The sequence below is a fragment of the Danio rerio genome, chromosome 20 (genome assembly GCF_049306965.1).
Source record: "Danio rerio strain Tuebingen ecotype United States chromosome 20, GRCz12tu, whole genome shotgun sequence".
Taxonomy (NCBI): Eukaryota; Metazoa; Chordata; class Actinopteri; order Cypriniformes; family Danionidae; genus Danio; species Danio rerio.
Window position 1 is genome coordinate 12,773,036 of NC_133195.1, and position 12,920 is coordinate 12,785,955.

Consider the following 12,920-nt stretch of genomic DNA (forward strand, 5'->3'; position numbering starts at 1 on the left):
GTTGGTCACTCTGACATTTAAGCTGACTTTGAAATCATTTTGTGTGTTTAACAGTCTTTAGTTACGTGAATCAATTATTTTTGTTTCAATTTACGTTTTGGTTTAGCACAAAGTTATGTTTATTTCATATTATTTAATATTTCCATGTTACCTTATAAAATGAAGTTGCAGTGCACCCAAAAATGGAAAACCAGGGGACAGTGTAATGCACTGAACAGTCTGAAGAAACTGGTTACGTTATTTACTTCACAAAATAATTAGTCAAAAATAAATAAACATAATAATCATAATATATATAATGTGTGTGTGGAGTTGTATTTAGATGCACAGTAACTGATTTTTCCCAAAATTCATTGTAAAATCTACAGTAGCATACTGTTAACCATGTTCACAGTATAGAAAAGTTGAAAATACATTATTATACTGTGAAAACAACAATATATACAGTAACACACTGTGCACAGCTTATACAGTAAAGAACTGTTGAGAAATGCAGTATAATACTGTGAAAACAATACTGTGAAAACAAGCAGTATAATACTGAGAAATCGTCTACAGCATATATATATATATATATATATATATATATATCTATCTATATATATATATATATATATATATATATATATATATATATACTGATATAAACTGATATAAATACTAGCGCTGTCAAAATTAGTGCGTTAACACATGTGATTAATTTTAAATAATTAACGCGTAAAAAAAAAAAAAACGCAATTAATGCAGTTGCAGGTTTTTTTTAACTTCCTGTTGTGGTGGACGTGTGTTTAACATGCAACAAATGTGGATAAGACCAAGGAAGCACTTTTTGAAGGCAAGTTTCAGTATAAAGCAATTAGTTGCATCACAAGTTATCCAGAGTTTCATGCAATTTCGGGTGTTTAATTTTTAACTTTCGACTTCTGTTGTAAGTTGATACCGCATGGCGAACAGAAAGAAAATCCTACGCATTTCGTGACTCGGTGTTCCTTTAAGGTAATAAAATCACTGCTTAGGCCACACGGTAGAATTTTAATAAGAGTATAATCTTTATCATATTAAAATCTGAATATCAGAAAGTCTCTGGTGAAGTCGCGAGCTGTCAAAGACAGGGCATTACTCTGCCTTTCAGCATGAGCCCTCCAAGTTTAGCGTGTTTCCTCATAAAACGCAACGAAAGTGTATGCTTTGCATTGTTGTGTCAGAATCCTTGTGAAATACAGTAATACTTTAGGACGCTTAGTTTAAGCAAATTTGATGAACGTGATCATGCCTGTTGAATCTGAGGGGAGTCGCTCCAGTATGGAAGGCCGTCGGGGCCATCTGCAGCGCGTTGTGTGTGTCTGTGTGTGTGTGTGTCTGTGTCAGGCCCATTAAGGGGTGTCAGGGGTGGAGTGCGCGACGTATCTGAATAGGGGCGTGTGCGCGCGAGATGTACCTGAAGGACGGTGGGGGTGAGTTGCGCGCGACATAGGCTACCTGAAGAGCTAGGAGGGATGCGGGGGAGAGGGGTGTGCAATGTATTTAACGACCGGTTTGCCATTCATTTTGCGGGCATTTGAGAGTCTCTGTGCACTTGCGGGATACTCCTAGTCTTAGCAACTGGATGAATGTAAAGGAGGATTAAGCTAAATTGTTTCTACTCTATAACTAATGTTCTCAACTCACAGCAATAAAACTTTCAATGAGTGCAACAGTTTGTATTCTATAGTTTATTATTATAAGTTTTCATTTTCCATATCTGCAATTCCTGTATTTTGGCATTTTTTTGCAGTCCACTTAGAATCCAACATGGAAATCAATGTTTTCTTTATTGGCATTGATTGTTTTGAAATTTAAATGTCATTAACATGCCTGTGTTTTAATTTCTTTAATAAATATGGCTGTTAAGCCAGGATCTTGATGGTTTATTGTGGGTATGTTGTTTACATGAAGAAATCTGTTTTTGTCTTGCGTATACATTAATTTTACATTTGAATAGCCAAAATTACAAGTTTCAGTATTTTAAATGCGATTAATCGCGATAATTTTTTTTTAAAAGGTGCAATTAATTAATATTTTTTTTTTAATCGATTGACAGCACTAATAAATACACAAAACAGGGGGCAGCCTAAAAAACTTACAATTGCAGGGTAGCTGATAAAATTGCAATAGTGATGAATAACTTTGCAACTTAAAATAAGTAACTGATATAAACTATTATTTCATTGCCAAGGAAAAAATTTTTAAAATAAGAAAGACTAAAAAGAACAATACAATTTATTTTCTATTACTAAAACAAAAAGAAAAAAAATAATAGAATTAAAAGCTAATTCAAAATGCTGATACAGATTTTATTGGTAATCTTTTACAATAAGTTTGTACTTGTTAATGTATTAACAGGAACAAACAATAAATGCATTAATGCTATGAGTGCTACAGTTGCTACATTTGTTCTTGTTTCATTCATGCCTTAACTAATGATAAGAAGCATGAATTTTGATTTTAATAATGCATTACTAAATATTGAACTATGCTTATTAATTCAGTACAAGTATTGTTTATTCTTAAGTAAATTAACTAAATGAAACTTTATTTTAAAGTGTGACCCTTTTGATAATAGCTAAAAAAAAGTACAATAAATTATTATCTTGATAATTAAAATATGAAGACTCTACAACTCCATATTTAACATTTAACATATGCTTTGCATAAAAAAAAAAAACTGTGAAAAAAACGGAATTCACTGTTGCAAAACAAGATATGTAACGGAGGCCAGCTAGTGAAGTGCTGTGCAGGTAAATCTCACTCCTACGACCTCTAACGCCCCATTCACACTGGGCTTCAGGGTCAACGCTTGACTGAAGGTGTGTCTGAAGTTGGGGCTGAAGCGATCGTCATAGCAGCATCAGCAAATGAAATTTAGTCAGCAATAGGCCACTGTCTAGCAGGTGTATTTGCATACAGCGATTTGATTGGCTGACACTTCCATCAGTGCTTGAAAAGTTGAGCTAGTCCCAACTTCTGCAGCGAGCAATACCTTTGAAGCGGCGCCCAGAGGTCCAGATTTCATTCAAAATGAATGGAAAGTGTTGACACTGACGCCCCGTGTGAATTGGGCGTAAAGGTGCCCGAGCGACAGATGCTAGGGGCTATGGTCTTTAGCCTTCTTGTTAGAGCAACAGACTCCCATGCGGAAAGTCGCCATTTCGATCTCAGCTCAGAGTGGGTTAAGTGGTGTCGGACTGGTGGGTTTAAAATTCATTCTCCACTCACCTGTTCTTTTAGATACAGCTGAAAGCATCTGTCCATCACTCCCTCCAACAGTTCTGCTATAATGTCAGCCACCACCTCCTCATCCTCCTCTTGGCTGATGATGCTAGCCCAGCTGGACGGAGTCAGGCGTCCTGGGGCAATGTCCACCGTCTCAACAGGTTGGACCACAGGGGAAGCATTAACTGCAGCAGAATCAGTGCGGCTTTTATCAGCCCGCGATTTAGCAGCAGAGCGACGCATGGTCTTCTATTCTCCTATACATACGAAATCAAATTAAAATACATTTTCAAGTACTTTTGAAAGAAAAAATTAGGCTACTTCACTACATTCCAAAGCTTTTTATTCCATCACATTTTATTATCATTTGCTTAGAAACACAATTCATTTACAGGGCCGTAGTCAGGGGGGTTCGGGTGGTTCAAATGACCCATCCCTCACTAACAAAGGTCCAAAATTTATCCTATGCGCAAGCTCATTTGTCCGGTTTTGACTGCTATGCCATAATAAAGTGTAAAAATAACCACCGAAGAAGGCTTTATGGCCAGGCAGAATACTCTTTTGGCTGTTGCTTCTGACTGTGGAAAGTTAAATGTGTTGGCTAGTTTGTGTTTGCCTAATAAACGACAATATGGCTAGTTTTTAATCAGCATCCTTTTTAATGATATATGATGCAGCAAATTTGTATTTGAAAAATAAATATTATTCTCATTTTTTTTTTTTTTTTTTAAATCTTTAGGAAATGATTTTGGTACATCAAAAAGTGTGGTTGATGACCATGCGAAAACCTAATCCATCAAAAAAATAGTGCTTAAAAAAGGATTTAAACCTCATAATTTAATTAGAAAATGAGGCAAGTAATATTTTAAGAAAAAAGAACCACCCCTTTCAAGCTGTCTATGGATCTGATTCATTCATGAACTGGTCCATTTGCATCTGTATTAGATATCTTCAGCAAAAAAATATATGCAAAGATGCCGTTTTTAAATTAAAAAAAATAATAAAATAAACAATATGTGTTTTGAAACAAGTGAGGAGAGCAAAAGTCAATGATTCATTTGAATTATTTAGCCTGACATGATTACAGTTCCAACATATTTCAAATGTTTCTCAAAATCAAATATATTGTGTTCAAAGGGAAACAAGTTTTTGTATTTTTTATTCAGAAATTTAAAAAGAATATATTTTAGAGCAGTAATCACAACGCACTGGAACCATGATATTTTTATCCGAGGTTATCAAACTGAGAATCTTATATCAGCCTGTGCCTAAATGTGTAACAAGAACAACTTAAAATAAAGTATTACTGAAGAAATGTACAGCACATCCAGTAAGTGTACCCCAGCACTTTACTTTCTTCCACATTATATTATATTTTCGAACAGGATAAAATTTACTTTGCTCAAAATTTACTAAAAATATAACATAAACATAAAATGTGTAAAAAAAGAAAAAAAGTTTAATATAGTTGAATTCAGAATTATTAGCCCCCCCCTCTGTTTTATTTTTCCCCAATTTCTGTTTAACAGAGGATATTTTTTTCAACACATTTCTAAACATAATAGTTTTAATAACTCTTTTCTAATAATGGATTTATTTTATCTTTGCCACAATGACAGTATATAACACTTTACTAGATATTTTTCAAGACACTTCTATACAGCTTAAAGTGACATTTAAAGGCTTAACTAGGTGTCAGGAAATATGGAGACCCAAGCGCAAGGGAGAAGTTCAATGGATTTATTGAACAGAAATAAATCAACAATTCTGCTTCTCTGGGCAGTAAGAAAACAGTCACTCCAAAATAACACAGGCAGTCAGAAATCGACCCTCCTCTGGTCGTAGTAGGACTGATCAAACTCAAGACCCTCTTGGGTTAGCAGTAGAAAAGTAGAGACAGACCTCAGGGAGCCGAGAAGATGAGACCTCACACGATCGTGGACTGTGGGCAGAGCAGAGGTGAGCCAGAGCACAGATGAACGGATGATAAGTGGTTAGATAAACAACATAGGACTAGACGAGACGGATTGTAAATGCGTAGATATCTTGAACAGAGAGAACCAGTAGCACACGTAGCTCTTTGAACACAGAATCAATTCACTCGCACAGAACAAGGGAGAAGGGGAGACAAAATAGCTACAATAATCAGGGAGAACAGGTGAGAGGAATGGGGACGGGGAAACAAGCAAATTGATAACAGGTGAAACAGCATACAAATGATAATACACAAGAGGGAGACAGAGAAGACACAAAAACCCCGACAGTATTCCCCACTCTCAAGAAGCGCCTCCTGGCGCACCAGAGGAGAAAGACTGGCGAGAGCGAAAGAAGTCCTCGATGAGCGAGCGGTCCAGGATGTCCCGAGACGGTATCCAGCTTCTCTCCTCAGGACCATATCCCTCCCAATTGACCAGAAACTGCTGACCACGAACCCGGCGCCTTACATCAAGCAACTTCCGTAACTTGTAGATAGGAGGACTATCGACAACAATGGGGGAGAAGGGGAGGGAGGGGAACTATAGGAAGAGTGAAAAACGGGTTTGATACAGGATACATGAAACACCGGGTGGATGCGTTGCAAATAGGATGGTAGTTTAAGACGGATAGCTGCTGGATTAATGATCTTATCAATAGTGAACGGACCAATAAAGCGAGGTACCAATTTACGAGACGGGGCTTTAAGGGGAAGATTACGAGTGGAAAGCCAAACCTTTTGCCCACAGACGTAACGAGGGGCACGAGTGCGGCGACGATTGGCAGAACGTCGAATACGTTCACCGGAGCGGCGGAGCGCGGACACCGTACTCTCCCAAGTGCGCCTACAGCGTTGTATAAACGCTTGAACAGAAGGAACAGCGGTTTCTCTTTCCTGAGTAGGAAAAAGAGGCGTTTGATAACAGAGGCAACAAGAAAATGGTGATAAACCGGTAGATGAGGACGGTAGCGAATTATGCGCGTATTCAGCCCACGGCAATTGTTCACACCACGAAGAGGGGTTACGAGCGGCAAGACAAAGAAGTATTCGACCTAGATCTTGATTAGCTCTTTCGGTCTGGCCATTAGTCTGGGGATGATACCCTGAAGATAGACTAACAGAGGCCCCAAGCTGTCTGCAAAATTCTCTCCAGAATTGTGATGTGAATTGCGAACCGCGGTCGGATAGGACATCAACTGGTAACCCGTGAATTCTGAACACGTTGTTAATAATAACTTGCGCTGTTTCACGGGCGGAAGGGAGCTTGGGCAACGGGATAAAGTGGGCCGCTTTAGAAAAGCGATCAACGACAGTGAGAATAACAGTATTGCCTTTTGACGGGGGAAGACCTGTTATGAAGTCAAGCGCAATATGGACCAGGGGCGAGACGGGATGGGGAGAGGTCGCAATAATCCGGTGGTTGCGGAATTACTGGATTTGTTCTGCGCGCAAACGTGGCAAGATTTGACAAAGCGTCGGACGTCTTGAATCATAGCGGGCCACCAGAAACGTTGACGGATGACGGCTAACATCCTCCTAATGCCTGGATGAGCCATTAATTTAGAAGTGTGTCCCCAACGGAGGACAGCAGCGCGTAAAGGTCTGGTGACAAAGAGCTTACCCGACGGACAGTTACGAGGAGCTTGGGTGCGAGTGAGCGCTCTTTTAACAGAGTTCTCGATACTCCAGGATACGGCCCCTACTACCATATCAACAGGTATGATGGGTTCGGGGAGAGGTTTATTTTCTACAACCGCAAATTGACGGGAGAGTGCATCCGGTTTGATATTCTTGGTGCCCGGGCGATAAGAAATGGTGAAATTGAACCGATTGAAAAATAGTGCCCAACGAGCTTGACGTGCGTTAAGTCTTTTAACAGATCGAATATATTCGAGGTTGCGGTGATCTGTCCATACAATAAACGGGATAGAGGCACCCTCAAGCCAGTGACGCCATTCTCAGAGCGCGAGACGGATGGCGAGAAGTTCGCGATTACCGACATCATAGTTGCACTCAGCTGGAGTGAGACGATGCGAAAAGAAAGCGCACGGGTGAACCTTGTTATCTTCCGCGGAGCGTTGGGAAAGTACGGCGCCTACACCTACATCGAAGACGTCAACCTCCACTATGAATTGTCTCTTGGGATCGGGGGTGATGAGAATAGGGGCGGATGCGAACATCCCTTTAAGACGGTCGAACGCCTGTTGCGCAGAATCAGACCATTCGAAACGAGTCTTGGCCGATGTAAGCGCCGTGAGAGGAGCAACGATCTGGCTAAAGTTACGAATAAAGCGACGATAAAAGTTGGAAAATCCCAAGAAACGCTGGAGAGCGATGCGAGACTCAGGAATGGGCCAATCGGTAATGCCGCGAAGCTTTGCGGGGTCCATACTAACACCCTTATCCGAGATTATATACCCGAGAAATGGGACAGAGCGAGTATGAAAATCACACTTTTCTGACTTGACGAAAAGACGGTTCTCCAACAGACGTTGGAGCACACAGCGTACATGTTGGGTGTGAGTAGGTAAATTTGGCGAAAAGATGAGGATGTCATCTAAATAGACGAAGACAAAAATATTGAGCATATCGCGAAGTACGTCATTTATGAGCGCCTGAAATACAGCCGGAGCGTTTACCAGCCCGAAGGAAAGAACCCGGTATTCAATGTGACCAAAGGGTGTATTAAACGCCGATTTCCACTCACCTCCAGCCTTAATTCGCACAAGGTGATAAGCATTGCGCAAGTCTAATTTGGTGAAAATGCGAGCTCCTTGAAGGATATCGAAGGCAGTAGACATAAGCGGTAAAGGGTACTTATTCTTAATAGTGATCTCATTAAGTCCGCGGTAGTCAATGCATTAGCGTAAAGAGCCATCTTTCTTTTTGACAAAAAAGAAACCAGCAACGGCTGGGGAGGATGACGGAACTATAGTACCCGCGGCTAGAGACTCGGATAAATATTTATCGAGCGGCTCTCTCTCGGGTGCGGATAAGGCGAAAAGACGCCCCCGAGGTGGAGTGGTACCTGGGAGGAGGTCAATACTGCAGTCATATGGTCTGTGAGGGGGAAGAGCTTCGGCTCAGGACTTACTGAAGACCGCTCGCAGATCGTGGTAAACTTCAGGAACACCTGAAATATCTACAGGCTCTTCCTGTAACACAGAAGGAGAGGAGACAGGAGACACAGCAGATACAAGACAATTTGCATGACAGAACAAATTCCATGAGACAATAGACCCCTTAATCCAGTCTATTTGAGGATTATGTTTAACTAGCCAAGAATGGCCCAAAACTATAGGTGTAGAGGGGGAACAAATAACAAAAAAGGTTAAAGTCTCTCGATGATTGCCAGAAACATGTAAACTCACCGGAGAGGTGAAGTGAACCACTCTAGACAAGACACGGCCGTCTAGGGCATACACAGTGGGCGGGTCCCTAAGGGGCTGAAGTGGCACTTTATGTTTAGCGGCAAAAGACTCATCAATGAAACTTTCCTCCGCGCCGGAATCCAGCAGCGCGGAGCAGGAAACTGAGGACCCCTCCCATCAAAGTGTGATGGGTAGCAAGGTCCTAGTCGGAGCGTTAGGGGACTGTGTAGAAGCGCTCGCCATGAGGTCTCGACTCACTGGCGAACGTTGGCTTTTACTGGGCACACGGAGAAACGATGCCCAGAACCTCTGCAGTTGAGGCACAAACCCAGATGAATGCGCCGTTGTCTCTCGGAGGAAGACAGGTGAACCCCTCCCACCTCCATGGGAACTGAGGAGGAAGCGCGCCTCTCGAGAGGTTTGGAGTCCTGCGATGGGGAAACCCCTCTGACGTCAGTGTGTGGAGAGCAAGCGCGTCTACGCATTGCCAGGCGCTTGTCCATCCGGATGGAAAGCTCAATCAGAGAGTCCAGATCGGCGGGAAGATCGTGAGCGTAGAGTTCGTCCTTTAACAGGGCATTCAACCCATCCAGAAAGCGAGCAGAAAGGGCGGCTTCATTCCACCCGCAAGTAGTGGAGAGGGTGCGAAACTCAATCGCATAATCGGTTACGGGGCGGTGACCCTGGCGGAGAGTGGATAGAAGACGTGAAGCTTCCCGACCATGAACAGAACGATCGAAGACCTTCATCATTTCTTCTTTAAAGGCGTCAAAGTGGGTACAAATCTCCGACTCGGCCTCCCACAAAGAGGTTCCCCATTCCCTCGCTCTGCCCGACAGGAGAGAGATGACGTATGCGACACGGGCTCGATCCTCAGCATACGTATAGGGCTGCAGGGTAAACACAACCTCACATTGGGTGAGAAAAGCCCGGCACTTTGTTGGCTCACCCGCGTAAGTGGATGGATTGTTGACCCTCGGCTCCGAGGAAAGGCGGGCCGGCTGTGGGGATCCCAGGTTGTGACGTAGCGTGTGAACTTGACTGGATAGGTCCGTTACTTGCGCAGCCAGGCTCTCTACAGCGTGTCTTGCAGCGCTGAGTTCTTCGGCGTGTCTGCCCAACATTGCTCCTTGATGTTCGACCGCAAAGCGGATTGGAGACTCCCTCGCTGGGTCCATGGAATGGCGAGTGAATTCTGTCAGGAAATATGGAGACCCAAGCGCAAGGGAGAAGTTCAATGGATTTATTGAACAGAAATAAATCAACAATTCTGCTTCTCTGGGCAGTAAGAAAACAGTCACTCCAAAATAACACAGGCAGTCAGAAATCGACCCTCCTCTGGTCGTAGTAGGACTGATCAAACTCAAGACCCTCTTGGGTTAGCAGTAGAAAAGTAGAGACAGACCTCAGGGAGCCGAGAAGATGAGACCTCACACGATCGTGGACTGTGGGCAGAGCAGAGGTGAGCCAGAGCACAGATGAACGAATGATAAGTGGTTAGATAAACAACATAGGACTAGACGAGACAGATTGTAAATGCGTAGATATCTTGAACAGAGAGAACCAGTAGCACACGTAGCTCTTTGAACACAGAATCAATTCACTCGCACAGAACGAGGGAGAAGGGGAGACTAAATAGCTACAATAATCAGGGAGAACAGGTGAGAGGAATGGGGACGGGGAAACAAGCAAATTGATAACAGGTGAAACAGCATACAAATGATAATACACAAGAGGGAGACAGAGAAGACACAAAAACCCCGACACTAGGTTAATTAGGTTAACTAGGCAGGTTAGGGTAATCAAGCAAGTTATTGCATAACAATGGTTTGTTCTGTAGATATCGAAAAAATTGCTTAAAGCGGCTAACAATTTTGACCTCAAAATGTTTTTTTTTTTTTGTTATTTAAACTCCTTTAATCCTCGCTGAAATATATATATATATTTTACTTTAAAATATGTATATATATATACCTTGCTTTTAATTACATGAAACGTAAAAAGCATATATATGCTAGACAAGCAGCAACCTCCCCCTCTCCCTCAGGAAGCCAATACGGAAGTAACTAAAACTGCAATTCATCCGAACTTCCGCTAGTCCTGGCCGCTCCTGGCTCCAAAATAGAGCAAATTTCAATTGAGCCCACTGTTAGAATGGCCAACTTTACAGCAGAAAAAAAGGTGTTTACAGCCTGGTACAAAAAATATTTTGGTTAATACAGCTAATATTACCCTTCATGACAACTGTGAATGGGGTGAATTTTTTTATAACTTATCCGTTTCCTTTATATTAAGTTATATTAAGTTTGCATAATTAAGGGCATGGCCACTTGAGTGACAGCTAGGTCTCGTTTGTTGCCGTCACGTCACCTCAGCTGAATCCTGCAGATCAGCCACTGAACTCGGCATATTTATCGTATTTCTGTGTTGTTTTATGTGGCTTTACACAGTCAACTGCCTTTTGGACTTGTTTCCTACAATTATTAGATGGCATGGCATGCTGAGTGCACTTAATTGTGCTCACAAATCATTCATGTGGCCTCCATTTCCCATGTGAGTAAAGTTATATACTTATATACCATCTTTATACATGTATTTGTTTTATTTAAGATCATTTATCGTTTATATTTTTATTTAGAGCTGTAATGCACTTCAGAATCTGACAAATTGATTAGCTGTAGGCTCTAGAACAGTCATATGAAGTGTTGTCATACAGTGTTATGCTGGATTTCATCAATAGTCTTACATTAATTAACACAGACTATATCTGAAGTGTTTGGAAGTAATTTTGCGTTTTCTTCCTGTTGAAAAACGTCATGAGAACAGTGTTTAGTGGCTCAATGTGTTACAGCAGTGTTTTTAAAAGTCTAAACACTTTATTGATATTGTACACAACAAAGCACAAGTGGTCAGAATACAAATGAGTCACAGATGATAAAGTATTAAGCGTTCTCCCAAAGTAAAGTGAGTCTGAACCAGGTCCAAGCAAAATGCCAGCAGGTGTCTGTAGCTCCGCTCACTCTCTGCCTATTTGCCCTTGTTTGGCATCCCACCATGGGTGTGATGACGCGCAAACAAAATGGCGACGGTTGGCTGCGCCTACTTGTGGCTTCTTTTGCGCTCTTTAGAAACCTATGGGTGACGTCACGGACACTACGTCCATATATTTTACAGTCTATGATGCTAGAGCAGTAGTTCTCAAACTGTGGTACATGTACCACAAGCGGTGCGTGGGTTTCCCTCTGGTGGTACACAGAGGAATTAAATATGTGATATGTACATGCTACATACAGTTGAAGTCAGAATTATTAGCCCCCTTTGATTTTTTTTTCCCTTTTTAAATATTTGCCCAATGATGTTTAACAGAGCAAGGAAATTTTCACAGTATGTCTGCTTAATATTTTTTCTTCCGGAAAAAGTCTTATTTGTTTTATTTCGGCTTGAATAAAAGTGATTTTAAAAACATTTTAAACTTAAAATTATTAGCCCCTTTAAGCTATATATAAATATATATTTTTTTCTATAGTCTACAGAACAAACCATCATTATACAATAGGGGGGCTAATAATTCTGACTTCAACTGTATATTTCGAAATTGATGAAAAATGGTTTACATATCAATATGATATGAATAGCCTATATTTCTGAGGTCCAGGCAACATTTCCAGGTGTTGATGAATTGGCTACTATATGTAAATACTTTGCATTTAAGTACAGGATTTTTTTTTTTTTTTTTTACTTTTGAAAAACATTTTTCTGGCCGTCACCTATCGGCATAATATTCGACTTAAACAACTGGACTTTCACAACACGAATTCATTTGAATATATGGTTCTCAAAGCTGACTGTCTTACAACTATCCTGCTCTACCGTCCTCCAAAAGCCTTGTCCAGCTTTTTTTTCTGAACTCAGTGCACTGCTAACCCTGGCTTGCTCATTGTCATCTCCTATCCTCCTGCTTGGTGACTTCAATATTTATGTTGATACTGCCTGCTCTAATACCACCCAGTTACTGTCTGTTTTTGAATGTTTTAATTTAACTCAACATGTCTGCTTTCCAACTCATACCCGCGGACACACCCTTGATCTAATTTGTACATCCAAGGGGGATATCACTTCCATTTCTGCTTATGAAACTGGCATTTCTGATCACAAACTTATTGACTTTAGCCTTAATCTTCTTTTGCATTCTAAATGCCCGAAGACTACTATCTCATACCGAAATTTGAAAGCTATTGACACTGTCATTTTCTACTTCTATTGTCTCTTCGAACCTCTCTGATGCCATTAATATCTCTTCCCCGTCTATGATACTATCTAAC

At 41.1% G+C, this 12,920-nt stretch overlaps 1 protein-coding gene across 1 annotated transcript in view; it reads right to left on the bottom strand.

The window, feature by feature from the left end:
• Window positions 1–12,920, bottom strand: part of c20h2orf81 (chromosome 20 C2orf81 homolog) — a 104,578-nt gene that overhangs the window by 24,694 nt on the left and 66,964 nt on the right. The window contains exon 2 of the mRNA NM_001386385.1: window positions 3,256–3,509. Within this exon, the coding sequence (NP_001373314.1) occupies window positions 3,256–3,495 (240 nt within the window). The 5' untranslated portion in view covers window positions 3,496–3,509. The remainder of the gene's footprint in view (window positions 1–3,255; window positions 3,510–12,920) is intronic.